Source organism: Arvicanthis niloticus, chromosome 11 (assembly GCF_011762505.2).
Source record: "Arvicanthis niloticus isolate mArvNil1 chromosome 11, mArvNil1.pat.X, whole genome shotgun sequence".
Classification (NCBI taxonomy): domain Eukaryota; kingdom Metazoa; phylum Chordata; class Mammalia; order Rodentia; family Muridae; genus Arvicanthis; species Arvicanthis niloticus.
This window is the reverse complement of record NC_047668.1, coordinates 66072887-66092662: the sequence shown is the minus strand read 5'-3', so window position 1 is coordinate 66092662 and position 19776 is coordinate 66072887. Positions and strand designations below refer to the sequence as shown.

Sequence of the window (19776 nt, the reverse complement as noted above, 5' to 3'; positions counted from 1 at the left end):
CACCTGAGATTCTCTCTTCTATCTCTTGTATTCTGTTGGTGATGCTTGCATCTATGACTCCTGATTTCTTTCCCAGCTTTTCTATATCCCTGGTAGTCTCCCTTTGTGATTTCTTAATTGTCTCTACTTCCATTTTTGTGTCCTGGATGTTTTTGTTCAATTCCTTCACCTGTTTAGTTGTGTTCTCTTATAATTCTTTAAGGGATTTTTGTGTTTCCTCTTTAAGGGATTTCACCTGTTTATCCGTGTTCTCAATTTCTTTGACGGTGTTATTTATGTCCTTAAAGTTCTCTATCATCATCATTAGAAGTGATTTTAGATCTGACTCTTGCTTTCCTGGTGATATGGGTAATTCAGGACTTTCTAATGTGGGAGAACTAGGTTCTGATGAAGCCGAGTACTCTGGGTTGCTGGTGCTTGTGTTCTTGCGCTTGCCTTTCCCCATCTGGATCTCCTTGGTGCTACCTGAGCTGTCTCTGACTGGAGCCTTGTCTTTCCTATTATCTTGGTTGTGTCAGAACTGTTTGGGATGAGTGTTGCTGCTGGTGTTAGAGCTGAGGTCCAAGCTCTGCTCAGTGTTCAGGCAGAAACAGGAAGGAACCAGTGCTCTGGGCCAGGAGTGAATTCCTGGGTCCCTGTGGGTCCTGGTTACTCCCTGTTTGGGTAGAGTAGTGCTGTCTCCTGACCTGGGATACTGCCCAGGTTAGAATTCCTGAGAGCCCTGCCACCTCTGGGTTTTGTGAGGTTGGGTACAGAGCTGCCTCCTGGGATCTGCTCTATGCTCAGGCCCAGACCGGAAGGAACTGGTATGCCCAACCAGGAGTGAATTCCTGGGTCCCAGTGGTCCCAGTTACTTTCTATTTGGTGTGAGTGTTGCTGTACTGCCCGGCTTAGAGCTCTTGAGAGCCCACTTCCTCTGGGTTCTGTGAGATTGGGTGCAGAGCTATCTCCTGGGATCCGCTGAGCGCTCAGGCCCAGACTGGAAGGTACCAGTGCTCCTGGCCAGGAGTGAATTCCTGGATCCCTGTGTGCCCCGGTTACTCCCTGTTTGGGGTGAGTGTTGCTGATTCCTTACCTGAGATACTGCCCTGGTTAGAGCTCCTGGTAGCCCCGCTTCATCTGGGTTTTGTGAGGTTGGGTGCAGAGCTGCTGCTGGTGGTCCGCTCAGTGCTCAGGCCCAGCTCATCTTTTTGATCTAGCTTAAACAAACTAGTGTTTGGGGAGGGTAACCAATCCTTCATCCTGGAAAGTCACTTACTAGATTTTCCATATTGGTCATTTGATGACATTTGTGGAAGAAGGCAAAGGCAAGCTCATTTAATCCACGGGAGGTCACTAGTTTCTCCAGAGTGGTCATGTAGGCTGCTCAGTCATCAAATGAGAAGCAACACAATCTCTAGTCTTCTTGGAAGAACCCTTGTACCAGGCTTCATAAGATACTGGGAGTTGGCTAAGGTAGAATTGATGCATTAGCAACTAAAACCATGATTCTCCACTGTGGAAATCAAAACCCCAGCATGTATGAGGGTATAAAATTACCTCCACATGACAGGAACACTGGTGTTAGTGGAAACCCATCTCTGTTACCTTAAGATAGCCATGTGCCTGAGCCCAGCGCAGTATGTGTGGCACAGCCACATTCTGTTACTGCCTTCAGTTTAACCACGACACACACAAAATGGTGCAGACTTCAAAGGCCACGGAAGGAACGAGAATCTTCCATAAACAGGTAGATGACAGATTGTCCTCAAGGACAACCCTTTGTCAATTCACCATCGTTCTAGGTCACAGTATTTATACACCAATAGTTGGTGCTCTCTTTTTAATGAGTTTTGGAAGGGCTTTTGGAAGTAAGAAAGTTAAGTGTGAGAAGTATATTTGATTTAATACTTGGGAGAAAATTGTTTTTCGTTATTTTGTGTAATTTTAGGAAACTTGGCTTTATAAGTTTAATTAGGTGGCCCTACATCTACAGGGTACAGAGGCTGTGAAAGTGGTCTCTAGGCCAGAGATGGAGTGCATGCTTGTAATCCCAGCACTGGGGGCTGAAGTGGGAAGACTGTGAGTTCAAGGACTGCCTGGAGTGTGCAGTGAGCCCCTAGACCTGGTGGCTAAAATCCCTCACAGCAGTCTTAATAATTAATAAGAATAATTGAGTTTGCCATGAGATTTTAAATTTTTGTCAAAACATTAAAAACTCTTAGTATCAATTATATGCGCATAAGGAAGTGGATAATATTATGTAGTATTTAATGTATAATAGGAAGTAAGACTAATATTTGTATATTTTATTTTCATTGAAAATTAATGCAAACCACTCACCACCCTGCAGTCTGCTGACCAGTAGCTACCTACTCTTACCTTGTCCTGTGACTTCATGATGCAAAGCAAGAATGCTTTTATGCCATAGTCCTTTATGGAAATTTTGAATGTTATTCTGTTTGGCCCAGTGAACATTACTGGGAAGCTACTATAGATGAAATACATTCCCCAGTCTTTAAAAGGTCTGTCTGAGGGCTAAGAAAAAAGAGCCGCCAACTTTCTGTGGAGAGACCTGACTCCCAGAAGTTGTCTTCTGTCCTGTCCATGCACCATGGTACATGTGCACCCAAACACACATCATGCGTCACATATTCACGTGCACGTGGTAATAATAATAAGCATAAGATCATCACTTTAAAAGAACATAACTATAGATGTTTATTCTTTCATTTGCTGGGTTCCTATGACCAAGTATTTAATAATGGATTTCTTCACATTTAATAACAGTAAACTTTTAAAGGAAGTTTAAAAGACTAATGCAATTTTTTTTGTATATTTACTATTACTGCCCATGATCTAGTTTGTTTTCCACTGCTGCGATAAAACAGTAACCAAAACCAACATGAGAAGGAAAGGGTTCATTTGGCTTATAGTCACACTCACGGTCTATCACTGAGAGAAGCCAAGGCAGGAACTCAGAAGAGCAGGAACCTGCCAGCAGAAACTGAAGCAGACACCATGGAGGAACCTTTGCTTACTGTCTTGCACTCAGACTGCTTTCTTGTACCACCCAGAAACACCTGCACAGAAGTGACACTGCCCACATGGGCCGAGCACTCCCATATTATTATTTTTTAAATGCCTCATAGATTTGACTACTGGTCATTCTGATGGAAGCTTTGATGACCAAAAACTAGCAACACAACCAGTACCTTTCAGAAGGGAGGAAGGAAGATAGAAAGGAAGGGAGGGAAGGAGGGAGGGAGGGAGGGAGGGAGGGAGGGAGGGAAGGAAGGAAGGAAGGAAGGAAAATAGATAGGAAGATGGATTATGCTTTTCATATTTTGCAGATTCCTCGAACATAAAGAATAGTATTGTTGGCTAAATACCAACAGTTATTGTTGTGGTAAGATATATGTGCCTCGCTATGTTTTAGAAGACGAGGGCCTGGAAGTAAACTTAATGACGTCATAGCTCCAGAATTCACTTGTCTTAGATCATTGATCTAGGATGGGTTGGCATGCATTCTCCCCAAAACTCCAGACATCAGTGGGTTTGACTTAGTGACACACGGCCTGTTGATTCCAGATGTTGCTAGTAAGCATAAGCACAGATGGATAATCCGTGAAGGGACTTGCTAATGCTCCAATGAAACTTTCTTACCGAAGCAGACCATAGTGGGGATTGACCATGAACCATAGTTAGCTAGTCCTTTACCTAACAGGAGTGATGGGGGCCACCAGTACTTGCTTTGTTGCGGGTCTTATCAGGCTGAGTTGGTTGTGGCAGACAAGCGCTGGTTGTGAACAGCCACAGTGTGAGGGCAGGAAGTCTGACAGTACTCTTGGCCTCTTCCTTTTAGTTGCCAGGAGCACCCTTTGATCCCAGTTGTGAAACCAGAAATGTCCGGTAATATCATGTGACTCTTTATATACAAAATTTCCCTCTGGTCACAAAACATTAGTTTGCCAAGCATGGTGCACTTGTCTATAATCCCAGCATGAGTAGGGTCACAAGTTCAAAGTCAGTGTTGGCTACATAATGAAATCCTATATGTATATATAAATAAATAAACTGGCTTATGTTAACTAGATAACACTTATTGTCTACATCTTTCCTTCATTCAGTATAAACTTTTCATTTTTATTTGGGTTCATATTTTAAACGGCCTGTATTTCCATTTGTGTGATCTAATAATATAATAGTCATACCATCTATGAATAATGATAATTTGAACCAATATGAAATGGTTTGTAAAGGATAAGATTTTGTATATTTTTCAAGAAGTAATTTAAAAAAAAAAGTCTGCCGAGCATGGTTGTGCAGATCTATAATCTCAGCAATTGGGAGACAGAAATAAGATGAAGAGTCCAACACTAGCCTCAGCTACATTAAAGTTTGAGACTATTCTGAGCTGCATTTAATCTTAAATTAACAAGAAATAGTTGGGCATGGTAATACACATATGTAATACCAACATTTGAGGAAGAGGCAAAAAGAGTAAAGCGTGGTAGATACTGTGAATTAGAATAAAGGGAGTTGGTGAGACAGCACAGTGGTTAAGGGTAAGAACCCCTGCCTCCACATGCATGCCATGGCATGTATGTTCACACATATGTGCACATAGTAAATAAATAAATAAATAAATAAATAAATAAATGTGATTGTTTTTAAAGAAAGGAAAAATGGTTTATTTACAATACTTAGTACATATTATAAGTTACTTATTTTCATTCCCCAGATCTTTTGGAAAATAACGTCTGTCCTAATACATGAAAAATATCCTTTAAAGAGAAAGTTGGAAGTTATTCATTGTTGTTCCTTTTCAATGCCATTTGAATGATTCTTACTTCACCATTACTTTTGTAAATTATTTCCTCCTGTACTTGCTGACTCATCACAGCAGATTTCTGTGGCATGTGCACATTACATTTATTAAGAACAATCATGTTTGAAAGGTCAAGTGTAGATTTTGTTTCTTTTTTGAGGATGTATCCCTGTGGCCTTTGTCCCTTCAGAGGCTGGCCTTCCCCAGATTCAGAACTCTGTGCTGCCTGTTTCGTTGTTTTAGAGTAGCTTGTGCCCAGTGTGACCTCCTCTGCTTTAAGAATTGGCGTCGTGACACTGCTGTCTCTCAGTGATCGTTTTCTGTGTGCATTATTGTGGGGAGGCCCTCTCGTATAACCATCGGTCAGTCCGTGGAGTGGAAGACGCCATCAAGGCGTTGGTCCACCTCTGTTCTCCATGCTGGGAATAATATGGCCTCTGGACTGTCTTTCTTCATCTAATCAAGTGATTTCTGGGAATCTGATTCCTGCTGTGCTAGAGATATCATTCCCGAAGAGTTTCCTTAAGCCATAAGTTTTATTCCTTTGATACTTTGAGCCGTTGGCAGCTCTCAAACTGAAGGGTGCAGAGTAAGCTTCCAAAAGCAGCATTTATGAACAGCTCCTTGAAAATTACACCGTTCTTTTTGAATTATCTTTTGCTAGTGGAAATGATAATGGTGTATCTGAAGTCCAGAGAGACTAAGATGGAACGAAGAACATGCTTTTAGTGAATGTGGGGTGGGATGGTTCTGAGAAACAAATGCTAGAGTTGACAGAAACATGAATGATACAGTTTTGAACAGTCTTACTTAAGTCAGTCCAGTTCACATTGTGGCAAAAAATGAAACCTGCCGTTATCTCCTGTCATATGCAAGTGAATGTGTATTTAATGTCATTTCAAAATTCTGAAAGTCAAAGAGTAAGCTGTAAAATCCACCTGAGGCCCAGCTAGATGGCTCAGTGGGTAAAGGTACTTACCATCCAGCTGCCAGGCTGGGTTCCATCCCTGGGGCCTGCATGGTGGAAGGAGAAAACCAGGTTTTCTCCTAGGTTGTCCTCTGACCTCCACACAAGTGCATGCATATACGTACATAATAACTGAAATAAAATAAAAATCTCAGATGAATAAAAGGTGCTTCGGGCTCCATTATTATGAAATGCTATACAGATCTTCATAGTGCTGTCTTTTCTTTCTCTTTGTAATGTTTTTATTTTCCTTTCGTTCTTTCATATCTCATTATACTACCCAGGCTGGCCTTCATCACCTGGGGTCAATCCTTCAGTCTCAGACTAGCTGGGACTATAGGCGTCCCCTACTGCTTGTGGCTTCTCTGCCTGGGTATAAGTTGTTCATTCTTATAAAACAGACTGTGCATGTGTAAGACTGTGCATGCTACAAATAGACACATGATTTAATTTTGTATTTCACCAGATCACAGGAGCATGTTATACCACAGTAAGAAACAATTTGTGTTGAGTGGATAACTTAAAAGTATTCTTATTTTTACCAGTTCAGACTTTGAACTGGTACTATGATTAACTTTTTAAATGAAACTTTACTTTAATTTTCATTTTTGTAAAATGAAACATTTCATTTTATCCTTACATAATTTTATAGATAGAACTGTGACTTTATTATCAAGTGTTACATAACAATAATTTTGTTTTTTTAAAGCCTCTTGTTGCTGTACCACATAGAATTCCTTCAACGAGTAGAAATGTGAGAGAAGAAAAAACACGCTCAGAGATAAACTGTGAGTACAGACTCTTTGCCATCCATAAGTCAGTGACCAAAATGGGATTTTAAGCTGTAGTTTAGTTAGATTTACTATCTTTTTAATTTCTAAGGTGTTTTTCTCTGTAAACACAGCTATAGAGATAGTTTAATGAGGCTATATGACTTTTATTTTCTTTATTCCTCTGAAACTTTGGGTAACAAGAAAGAGATTATATATGTTACACTTGGAAGGAAAAGTCAGGCATCAGACTAGGAAAGATAGATGTCATCATGGGAATGCACCTTCCCTGCCGAGTTCCCGTACGTCGCCTAGAGACCTTGCTAAGAACAGCCTGTGGTTCAGTAGATGGGAGATGGAGTGAATGTCTTCTGACATGCTCCCTGTGCCTGTGGCCTGTGGCCTGTGCCTGTGCCTGTGCCTGTGCTAAGGGCCACTCTATGCGTGAATTGGAAGAGAATTCTGCAAACCAACTGTGAATTACCTGGGACTTAAAAGTGGTTTCTCGGGCTTCACTCTTCCAGAGCCTACTTGAGGGCTGGTCTTAGATTGGCCCCGGAGTCCACCCATTGATCTCTGGATCAGTCTTTGCTCTTTTGCATCAATGACCCTCAGCTTCTGTGTGTGTGTGTGTGTGTGTGTGTGTGTGTGTGTGTGTGTGTGTGTAGTGCTGCAGGAAACTAGACCTCCAGCCTAGCTTTTTTGAGGCTCCTGTGTGTACTCTTTATGGGTAGAGACAGATAGTAAGTACCATATTCTTTGTATGTTGAGGGAACAGCAGGATTGAAACCTCCACTTTCAGGCATTTTACGGATTTGGTAGTTGACACTTTCAAGTCTGACTCATTGTTTTCATGAATGTTTCAGGTGTGTCTTACTTGGGGTTTCTATTGCTGTGATAAAACACCATGACATGAGTGTTTCAGATGTGTCTTACTGGGAGCTTCTGTTGTTGTGATAAAACACCATAACAAAAAGCAACTTGGAGAGGAAAGGGTTTGTTTTTATTTCCTCTTACAGCTTGTAGGCCATCATTTAGGGAAGGCAATTGACAGGACCCCAAGGTAGGACAGGAGCTGAGGCAGAGGCCATGGCAGAGCACAGCATGTTGGCTCGCTCCTCATGGCTTGCTCAGCCCGCTTTCTTATAAAAGCCAGGACCACTCTCTCAAGGTGGTACCACCCACAGTGAGCTGGGACCCCCCATCAATCATCAATCAAGAAAATCTCCACAGGCTTGCCCACAGGCCAGTCTGGTGGGGACATTTTCTTAATTAAGGTTCCCTTCCTCCAGATGACTCTAACTTGTTCAAGTAGACAAAAAAATAAAATTGTATAGGGTGTTTTATGATTATGTATAAAGATAGAAGACTACTCCATGATGTTACCTATAAAGATAGGCATTGGAACAATGATTAGATAAATTTCTTCTTCAGAATGTTGTTTCCAGCTGCCTGGTTTTTCTTTGTATGACCAGTTCTTAACTAAATGGTGTTCAGACAACAGATGTAGAAAGGCTTTGTGTTGTCTTTGGATTTAGGAAGCCCCACTTCAGCTAAATTTGATAATCAAAGTCTTACATCACCTTCCCAGGCTCTTCATAGCTCCACATTGTAGGATTGGCTTTGACCTGTAGTGACTTTTGGAAGGGTCAGCTATCTCAGAGGAACTCAGAAGGTTTCCTGGATAGTGAGATGCAAACTTACAGAGAATACCTTGTGTAGGTACAGGAAGTGGTAGAGAAAAGCAGATGCAGTCTGATGGTGGTCATAAACAGAGGAGTGACAGGCAGTGTTGTATGCTGGGAATGGCCATCAGTCATTTAAACAGTAGCTGGAAGAGACTGGCAGAGGCATGTCTCAATGTCATAACGGAAGAGCCATGTCAGCACTGGGTGTGAAGAATGAGTCTCTCGGAGGCTTTGTTCCTCCTGGGAATATATTCCCCTCCACAGAGTATAGGACCAGGGAGGGATGCTGAATAATATTTTTAATACCTTGCTAAAAGTTATTTGTAATCTTTGATGTAAGATTGTGCAAGCAGCAATAAAAGGTCCATTCTTGAACAGTCTACTTCTCCAGAGCATCATTTGACATCTGAACCATTAACAACCACCAGTGCACATGAATACTCATATGCACTCTTCACACATAGCTAGGATGTAGAGAACTGTTTCTCGGTACTTTAAAACTCATACTTCTGTTGTCAAAAATTCAAATCTCTTAGTTTAATTGATACTAAAAAAAATTGAAAAGATTTATTTTTGTTTTCTGTGATGGGTGTTTACCTGAATGTATGTGAGCCATATGCATGCAATGCCTATGGAGGCCAGAAGAGGGCATCAGATCTCCCTGGAACTGTCATTAACAGATGGTCATTAGCTACCATGTACATGCTAGAAACCAAACCTAGGTCCACTGGAAGAGGAACCCATGCTCTTATTGACTAAGCCTTCTCTCCTGCCCCATTATTTACACTTTATATGTAAAGTTAAAATCAAATTTTTTTTATTAAAGTAATTATGTTATGAGACCAGTTCTTTCTCTCACTTTGGTTGATAATAATACCTGGATTTGGCCAACATTCTTAATCATTAACTGTGGCATCTTTTTTCCTTTTGTTTTTCTCAGACATGGTCTTGCTGTTATCCCAGGTTGGCCTTGAGCCCTCTAAGTAACCCATGATGGAATTGATTCTCCTGCCTTAGCCACCTCAAAAGTCTTTACCCTTGTGACTAATTTTATCTCAGTGGTCTTCAGTACTTACCCCAACTATAAAAGCAGAGAGATCTAATCTAAAGGTAGTAAAACATTGTGTGTGTTAGAGCAGCAAAGAATAAAGGTTCTGTAGTATACAGTTCATTTGACTGTAAAGCATACATTGTCACACAGAGATCTTGAAGGTCAGAAGTCTAGAACAGCATTTGTCTTGGTCACCGGTCTTCTATTGCTTTGAAGTGACACCATGACCATGGTAAATCTTAGAAAAGAAAGTATGTACTTGGGGACTTGCTAATTCAAACCACCACAGTGTGGCAGAGTGTTTTAGGCTCAGGGCCTCTGGTGACATAGCTGTCAGGATGTTTCCCGGAACTATTGTCATGGAAGGCTTGGTTATGCTAGGTGGTTGCATCCCTACTCACATTACTACTAGCTAAAGGCCCTCACCTTAGGGAGTTCACAAAGGAGTTTCCTCCAAACTAGATGATCCAACAGAAAGACAGAACCTTACCGTGAAGGTCAGCCATTAGCCCCGCCATGTTTGCTTTGTCATCTCCACAAACTCTGATCAGGTATACAAGGACTACACAGGAATTAATGGGGCCATCTTGCATGTCTTTCACATACCTACTGGCACCAACTGGCTAGCAGATACCAAGTTCAAAAATCTCTTATGCTGGACCACAGCACATGAGCAACTTATGTCCTGACTTTAACATGCCATTTTGCTTGTTACTTTTTTTTAACAATAGAAAATACCTAATAAGCAAAGGATGCAACTCAGTGTAGATCAAGGTCCTGGTTCAACCCCCAGCACTGCATGCATGGATTAAAATATCACACCAGTTAATAGTTATAGGAAGTTCCTGTGTTCAAGGCTACCCTATGCTAAGATAATAAGACCCTGTCTCAAAAACACAAGGAAGGAAATATCCTATATCCTGACATAACTTTTTTTTCTTCTCAGTTGGCCAGGTAAAATTTGATCCGCCCTTAAGGAAGGAGACAGAGCCACACCATGAACTTGTAAGTGTCCTGGTCTTAGATTATTAGCCTCTGAACATAAATCTTAAATTTGCCTTGTGATACATTGGTACTGACTAGCTAGGACTTAATATTTTCATATTTGGAGAAAAATGGTAATTTTAAATACTGAATAAATAAATCTGTGTTGCTGCAAATGGGTATTTTTTAAATTATTTGAAGAGATAAGTTTTACCGTTCTCTGATTAACTGTTTTAAATGCTGGCTTTTTTCTTTTTTCTTTTTTTTTTTTTAATTTGTGTTTGGTTTTGATGTGCTTCTTTTGCATCCACTAGTAAAATTGCCTTGGTCTCTAAACATCCCAGTAGCGTGTGCAGTGTGTAGAACACTATCACACAGACAGAGCAGGCGTGGGGAGCAGTAGAACACTTGTGTGCAAAGGCTCATGAGGCCTCCATGAGGGTTCCAGTGTGCCGCTGTCTAACCAGGGTTCTGGTCCAGTCTTGGGACAGAGTGCTCTGCAAATATCTGAGATATTAATACTTGGTAGAAGAATAAAGATGAGATTAAAAAATAATTTTAATAAAATTGCTTTGCTAAGGCCACATATTATTAGTTAGGTGGGTTTTCCCTTCCCATTTGATAAATTAGAAAAAAATAATGGTTAATACATACTGAAGGCTGACATAATAAGTAGGAGCTTTTTTATGAAGTTTAAATGCATATTTTCACCACTTGACTGGCACAAAGGAAGCCATCAGCTTGTCTTATGATTTCATTGTACTAGCCTGAAGGAAGGGAATGTTAAAATCTTAAAAGTGATGATATTTTAACGTTAAAGCCTGTCATTCCTGCAGAAGGGCAGAAGATTAGGAATTACAAGCAGTCATAATGTTTGTGAATGCTAATTGTGTTTTGTTAAGGCAGTGTGCAGAGTGGATCTGTCCTAACTTAGTAGCTGTGTTATCAAGCGGCTGTTGAGATGGTGCTTGTGTGCAAGCCACTTGCTATCATTTGATTTTGCATTTGCCTTAATAAAATTATGTTAGCAGGACCCAGCTCCCTTGTGAAAATTTCCCCTGTGTGTTTGTGGCTGTCAGTCTGAGTGTCAATAACCTGGGTTTCTTGGTCTCTGCTAAACAGCCCGACAGTGATGGTTTTTTCGACAGTTCAGAAGAAATATACTACACTGCAAGATCTAATCTGGTATTTCTCATCTTCTGATTTTCTTTGTCAGCACTGTTGTAGTCTTAACTCTTAAGCTCAGACATGTGACCAGTTTTATTGTTTTATAAACCAAAGCTTGTCAATTAGCAAGCTTCCATATATTAAAAGATGCAGTAACTTTTTCCCATTACAAGTCAAGTCTACTGAAATGTAAAATTGCAGCAGTAAACAATTTTTTCTTTTATGAAAAAAAAATCAGTATTTAAATTTCTTACCAAATGTAAAGGCTTTTTTTTTTTAGAAACAAGATTTTCCTGTAAAAATGCCCAATTTTAGTGATGTATCTTATTTCAATGAATGATAAATTATTGACATATGTATATATATGCATTCATATATATATCTTGATGTTATATATAATAGCATTATATGTTATATTGTTTTATATTAAAATATTATATATTATATATATTGCATGCATTATATGTGATTTGAATAAGTAATTTATCCCTAAGTTAACAGTGGAGTAAGGTGAAAATTTGAATTTGTTAGAATTACACAATGTCTACTTTTCTCACAGGGATGCTGTCATCCCTGAAGTTGTACATGATAAGACTATCTTCCCGTTGCATAGGAAATGTTCACCTAGTACACATTAGATAGCTAGTGCTTTCTGAAATACTAAGTAGTTCTTTCCATTCATACAGCTGGCCAGAAGCCTGTTACCCCAACATTTACTCCCAGATTCTGCTTTTCTGCCTCTCAAATAGGCTTTTCTTTCTCTTCCTCTCCAACTTGATAGGATAGCTCTTTGAGTTCTGCTTAGTCTAAATATTTATATAAGCACTGAAATCCACATCTTATTTATAAAAGATTTTAGATTTTTATTTTTTGCACAGAGAAGTTCTATCTCACTGGATAAAGCAATACTTTTATATATATATTCTTAGCTGTGCAAGAAAAACATAAGCTCTATTACCAAAATGTGGCCAACTATCAACTGCTGACCAGTGGAGCAGACACAGTGGGTACCATAGAGGTCAGGAAACCAAAAGCTGTCTTGGGCCAATGTGGCCTAATTGACTTGTGAGAGGAACTAAGGCTGGTATCAGTATCATCCAAGATCCATTGTGGACTCGGAAGGAAGGAAAAAGATGGCTTTGCCTGTGTCTCATAGGAGTCAGTGTCACAAACCACAGTTATAGGAGGCATTTGATAAACGTCAGGAATTCAGACACTGTTAACACTACTACTAAACAGGAAAATTAGCTGAAAGAGAGGGAGCTGAATCCTCAAAGAGGAATCGATGGCACTGAAGTTCCATGTGTTGCCTACAGTCAGTGTCTTGGGCTGCAACTGGGTCTGGTGGTTCATGTCTATAATTCCAACACTTGGGAGGCTAAGACAGAAAGGTAACTGAGCCCAAGGTCAACCTGAACTACATAGTGAATTCTAGGGCGTCCTGAGCCTCCGAATGAGAACCTGTAATAAAGAATGTAAAAACTAGCTGTAGGGAAGCAGCAGTAGAGGTCAGGAGGAGGCCATGAGAGCCAAGGAGGGGAACAGGTGTGACTCCAACACAGGAAGCACAGTCAAACAAAGGGTACCTAAAGGAGAGGAGGGAAGAGCCAGGTGAGAGAAGTCCAAGGAAAAGAGGGATTTTTGATCATTTTTCTTCAGAATTAGATATGCAGATTAGAATGACATTTGGTGACTGTTAAGGAAACAGGTCACAGACTAAGAAGTTGAAGCCAGCCCCACTATTTACTAATACCCTCATGCAGAACAGGTGACAGTAAGAGCAGGAATATCAGACATTAGAATTAGAAACATACTTGACCATGTGGAACCAGTCCCAACCTGACTGAGTTACCCACATCCTGCCTCCTTCCCCTAGATCTGCTCCATCCCTGTCCTGGAGTCAGGAGCAGCCTATGTGCAGGGGAGGGGCATGACAGAGAAGGACATTGGGGCCTTTAACCTCCAGCTGTGGAAGAAGGACAAATGAGACACTGTTAGATTCTACAATGTAGAGTCAGCTGTAAGAAGCCCATTCCTAGTGGTAACCAAAAGATTAACATTTAAGTTGATAGTTTACATGCCATGTGTTATTCTAAACACTGAGTATGGTATTTTCATCAACAGTAGAGTTTATCTAACAGAGGCCCCATGATGGGATCACCTACTGATGTCACAGACATCTTGACACATGAGACTATTTTCTTATGTTTCTTGTTTTACAAATGCAACATTCAAGAGGCAAAGAAGCTGAGCAGTTGTGACTGTCCTTCATTAGCTCAGCAGACGTCGGGGTGGCAGCCTCCGCCTGGGCCTCGCCGCCTCTCCTCAGCACCATCAGCGCAGCCTGGCCGAGTGTGCTGTTCTGCTTGCTTTGCTGTGTAAAGGGTTCTCCCTCCTCTCAACATACAAATCCCATAGTTTGTTTCTTTTTTATTTATTTAGTAAAACATAAATATAAAATTTCCTATTTTAATCGTTTTTAAAGGCTCACTGCACAATCGTCAGTGCTCACCTCTCCAGAACATCTCATCATCACACACTGAACTTCCGTGTCTGCTCAGTAGCTCCCAGTACTCTCACTGGCCCCAGTGACCACCAGTTTGCTTTACCTCTATGGGTGTGACTATTTTAGGGACCTTGGATTTCAATGGAATCCTAACTCCTTGTCCTCTCCCAACTGGCTCACATCACTCAACACAGTGTTTCAGCTTCTTTAGGGTTCCCTCACATGACATCATATGTCAGAATTTTCTTTTTTATACTGAAAAATATAGTCTTTATATAAATGCCATATTTTTTGTTTTTATTCATCTGTTGATGGACACTTGTTGCTGTTTCCTTTTGTCTACTGTGGATAATTTAGAGGACCACAGATCTACCTGCAAGTGTCCATTTAAATCCCTACTCTTAAGTACACAGAAGTGGGATTGCTGGGATGCATGGCAGTTCTGTCTTTAAATGTCTCAGCCGCTGTTCCATGTGCACAGGTACACGTGCACCTGTGCACAGGCTCTGGCTCCCCACACCGTCACACGCACTTACTTACTTTTTCCTTTTCCTTTCTCCCAGTGGTGGTGGTAGTCATCCCAGTGAGTGTGAGGACCCATCCGCTTCAGCTCTCATAGATGCCGCCTTGATCCCAGTAGCTGGAAGATGGAGGCAAAAGTTCTAGGTCGGCCCTAGCCACACAGAGCTTGCATATATAGCCTGGGCTTTGACTCAAAAAATGAAAAACTTATTACTTGCCACCAAACACATATGACACCAAAATGTCTAGCTCTTGTCTTAGTGGGCAGCAGATATCAAGATGACAGCCCAGGGTTTGGGAAGCCCAAAACTAGACACATTGACACATTTACCTCGCTGCATAAATTTTTTATTTTTTTTTGATTTATCTGTTTATTGTTTTGTTTTGTTTTATCTTGTTTTGAGGCAAGATCTCTCTATAGAGTTAGGCTAGCCTGGAACTCAAAATGTACTCGCTTCAGCCTCCCAAGTGTTGAGATTGCAGGTGTGTTCCACTGTGCCTGGCTAAAAACCCCATGTTAATTGTTAGGAGAAGACATGAAGAATTATAATCCACTCACTGCCCTGCAGAGTGTATGCACCACCTTGAGGTAGTCTCTCTAAGGATGAACATGAAAATCGTGTTCTTCAGATATATCCCCTCAGTCTTTGCCATTCAGTGGGCATCACCCATCAAACCACATCTAACTCTGCCTGCTTCTCTGACTTTCAAAGGAATTGGTTTTGTATTCTCTTGGATTTGTTCCCAGCTTATTTCCACACATAATTATCCATATTAAAAAGGATTTTTATTAACCATTTTTACTCCTGCCATAGTTTTCTCGTTTTTATTATGAGGAAAACTATTCTCTTCTGCTCTTTTTCTCGTGTGTGTGTGTGTGTGTGTGTGTGTGTGTGTCTGTCTGTCTGTCTGTCTGTGTCCAGTGGTCTCAGATCTGTTGACTTCCTGCTGTTTTCTCATCTGGTATAGACTGTAGTCTTCCACAGTGACGTAACATACCTCTTGAGTACGCCAGCGTTTCTCAGTGGGCTCTTTGTTCTTTCTTAGATCTTACTCACTGTTTTCTTAGAATTGTCACCCTAGATTTACAAGTCCTCTCCCCTACCCCTCAGTGCAAAGAACCTGTGAAATTCGAATGTTTCACCATAAAGTTGCTTAGTATACCCTAGGGTGGCTTTCTCGGATTGTTGTTTTGAGCCCCAGGCTGACTCTTTCCAAGCTTACTGCATGTTTGCAGTACATTGCTACTGCTTTGACATTGTGGTGTAATTAAGCATTGTCATTCATTATCTGTTTAAATGCTGCTCTTTTTTTTTTTTTTTTTTTTTTTGATGCTTGCATGTTCAAGTGCATTCTGATTAACGTACCAAAGAGCCAGATGATGCCATCAGCCTGTTTATTGTTGAGTGCTTTCTGAACATAATTTTGGTAGCATTTTTCTTATATAGAACAGCTTCTGAATGCTTTTTTTTTTAAATTATTATTACTTTATAGTGCATGATGTAGGGGGAGGGGAAAACCATTTTGAGAGCAGAGGTCAGAAGACAATCTTTAAATGTCATTTCTCCCTTGCCACCATGTTAGTTCTGAGGATTGAATTCAGTCAGGCTTGGTGTCAAGAATGTTAACCCACCGAGCCATCTTGATGGCCCACATGGTTATTGTAGTGTACCTTGATTTCAGGAGAGAAACAATAAAGAGTAGCCCCTTTGTTTTTTGGCTTTCCTTGTTGGATTAATCATCAAACTTGGTTATTACATATTCCTACAACTTGCATACTCCATTGGCCTGAATGTATACAAGTCTTTGCTTGATTTTCTATTAAAATATCCCATTCATTATTTTAAATCCTGACGTTGATAGATTTTTATTTTCTGGTTATTACTGTCACCTGCTCTTGATTGTCATCTCAGCTAAGTGGACACATAAACAGAAGCCATATCCCTTCTGCGCACATACGTGCTGCACATACGTGCTGCACATACATGCTTGTGAAGTTGTTGTTTAGGAAAAGCTTATGAAATCGTATTGACTAAAGCCATCATTTCTCTGGCTTGAGTGTTTGGTTGTCTGTCCCTGAAAACAAGTTTACACCTAGAAGCGTCCATAGAGATGAGTACGCTGTTGGCTGAATGCTAGTGCATAAAGTTTAAAGTCATGACCACTCAAAGTCAAAGTGATGTAATTGTTGCAGGCTCGTGACTTGATGGTGTGGTCCTATTAGGATACGTCATAATTTAAAGAGAACAGCTGTCCTTTTCCGTTAGAATTCCATGTTACACCACTTATGACAGTCAACTATCTTTTTCACTTAGGATGTGTTATCTTTGTTGCTACTGGTAAGAACAGTTGCTATATGCACGTCTGAACCCAGACATTGAGGGGGACAAAGTTTGAGCCTTGTCTAAATCAGTATTTTGATTTTCAGCAGATATTTTTTGAACAAGTCTTGAAGTTAATTTTAAAGTACAGTGTGTTGTGTGGAATTGTATCCTAATCTTAGACTTAACAGATTCCAGACTTGAGATGTTTGTGGTTCTGTATATCTGTACGCTGGGGAAGTGTTTGTCTGTTTCCAGGAAGTGAAACAGGTGACATTTGAACAAGTGATTATCACTCAGAGCACAGTCTGTGTGTCCGGTGCTGTGTCACAGATCTGGCCTACTTTTTCTGTGTCTAAGGAGTTCATGGCCTGGCTGTTTTAAGAGACTTATAGACAGATTAAAATTCAGTGTAAGTGCAACAGGAGATCTGTGTGGTAACTGGAAACATTAGAGCCGTGTCTGACTTTGGGAGGTTGCTCCAAGGGCCCCGTTGTAGAGCCCCAGTCATATGTCTGATGTTACCTGGTAAAACAAAAGCATGTCCTGCCATGTTCGACTAGAAGATCCTTTAGCAGCGATCGGAATACAGTGGCTTCTTTAACAGAGGGGAAAGGCAGCTTGGTTGGTGGATAGTACATTTTTCTCAAGAAGGTGTTTGAGTAGAACCTGTATATTACTCATTCTTCTGAATTTTAATTCTTAGCTCTCTCCAGCCTGCACCATTCAGTCAAAATGCTTTTGTAGTCAAGGAGCTCTCAATATTCATTTAAACGTCACTGTTTTAACCTTTAAGATCTTCTTAAAATCTCCTTTAGTGCAGTTAAAATATTAATCACTCGCATGAAGCAGCAATAGAAATATGTGAATGTGTATATATATATATACAGTTATTCTAGATGTCACACACAAGTCAAACCAAGATGGGCTTTGTTGATTATTCTATTTGTTTGTTTGTTTGTTTGTTTGTTTTGCTTCATTGTAGCTTGACAATCCTTTGAGCTTTTTTTCTTTCTACAATCTAAATTTTACAAATACTAATTACAATAGATAGCAATAGCCATAAATAAAACTTTTAGATGTCATTCGGAAAAATTCCTAGAAAAATACTCAAGTAATCAAGATATTATATCTTGTATTTTTGGAAATGCCACCATGTCTTCTTTTTAAGAGTATATAGCAATACAGATTTATTTGTGGCTTGGGGATTTTCTTTTTAAAAAATAATATGTATTATTGTCTAGTGATTGCTACACTGTTATGCTAAATATTTTGCTTTATGCCACTAGGATCTACAATTAGAGTACGGACAAGGACACCAAAGTAATTATTTTTTAGGTGGAAACAAGTAAGTAAAATTTTTTTGAAACTTAAATTCAAAATAATTGTCTTTAATATTATATTTTATATTTAATATGTAAGGTAGTAAATTGTATTGAACTGGTAGATGTTGTGCCTGGACTCTCCCATAGTCTTCCCACTGGCCATCTATATAGTTAGTCAGTAATTGTCTTCTGGGAGGATCAGCCTAAACTTTCTATATTGACCTAACTTGCAGATCTTTCTTGTTACAGTATACCCCAGCTATGATGAATCTGCATCTCAGCAGTCGATTTCTTTCTAAAGTTGACCTGTTTACCCTCTGCACAACCTCTCCCAGATGTGCTGGCCACTAAGAACAGCTAAAGTTATTTAAAATCATTCACCCTGCTTAGAAATCCATGTTTTGACGTTAGCTGTGCTGGTCTTTTAAAGAATACTAGTAAAATAAAATATTAGTAAAATAAATAAAAATAGACATGCATTCATGAAACTATTTCATGAGAGAAATAAATTCAACAGCTTGTAATGACTGCTCCGTACCAGGCACCATGGTGCTGCAAGTATGATATAGTTAGTTTACAGACTTCTGTGAGTTTGTCATGTGCCAGGGGTAAGAATCTAAGACTGCCCTTCCTAGCTTCTTAACTCCTGATTCCATAGATGAATCTTCACTCTATATGCCAATCTGTAAGGGAGTATTTAAATTACCAAAGTCTTCTGGGGATTATATGTGTATTTAATTAGAACTTAAAATTTCAAGTTATTAATTACACTAGAGAACTGAGACACCTGTTGCCATACTTCATGATTGAAGTATGAGAACTGATTCCTGACAGACACCTTCGTCTCCTGGATAGTACTGTAAGCCATGTCTTTCTCTTCTATAAACTGAACACTTCATTTTTTCACTTAAATAGACTTTGTAGTTTAAGGGCTTTTAATGAAAAAGCTAAAGAAGTGTGCTAATTTTGTTTAATCTAAGTTTGTTAGATATAAAAGATTAGGACTTTGTCATTATTTATTAGCCTGCCTTTCTTCTTTAATCTTTTTTGTTGCTTGTTTATTCGTGTGTATATTTTAAGACAAGGTCTCATTATGTAACTCTGGCTCTCCTCAAACTTAGAGTTCCTCCTGCCTCCGCCTCCGCCTCCGCCTCCGCCTCCGCCTCCGCCTCCGCCTCCGCCTCCGCAGTGCTGAAGTTAAAGATACATACCATCTACTCGACTCTGTCTTTCTTAACGTGGAAGATAAATCTAAAACCCACTGGTGGAAATGTAGTTTTACCTGAGCAGTAGTTAATTGCCACTCATTAATTCTTCTGATTTTGGTGAACAACAAAGAATAAATTATGTTTCACTGTGGCATAGTGACATTAATAATTTAGTGATGTTTTCTAAAGATGATGCCATTGGTTTTTTTAAGGACCCCATTGCAACCAAATTTTTGTATACCTGAAGAGGCTGAATAATTTGACTATATGTCACTCACCCTTTCATTTGAAATTAATGTACTTGAAAAATAATGCAGCCACAAATGCTTTTCTAGATTTCCCAGCTCCCGTTGTTTGATTTTCCCATTGTTAGACCTTAGTGTGTTTGGCTACCTTAGCCAGGTAAAATGTTAATAATTTGCCCACCCTTCATTTTCTGATGAATTGGATCCCTGCT

General features: G+C 39.9%; 1 protein-coding gene across 4 annotated transcripts in view; it reads left to right on the top strand.

Moving 5' to 3' along the window:
- The window catches only part of Map4k3 (mitogen-activated protein kinase kinase kinase kinase 3), a 138357-nt gene that overhangs the window by 84820 nt on the left and 33761 nt on the right, over positions 1-19776 (top strand). For 2 of the 4 annotated variants that reach the window (XM_034513846.2, XM_076942345.1), the window contains exons 13-16: positions 6487-6565; positions 10233-10291; positions 11393-11455; positions 18076-18134. In XM_034513846.2, the coding sequence (XP_034369737.1) occupies positions 6487-6565; positions 10233-10291; positions 11393-11455; positions 18076-18134 (260 nt within the window). The remainder of the gene's footprint in view (positions 1-6486; positions 6566-10232; positions 10292-11392; positions 11456-18075; positions 18135-19776) is intronic. The other 2 variants (XM_034513848.2, XM_076942346.1) reach the window with 1 other exon arrangement.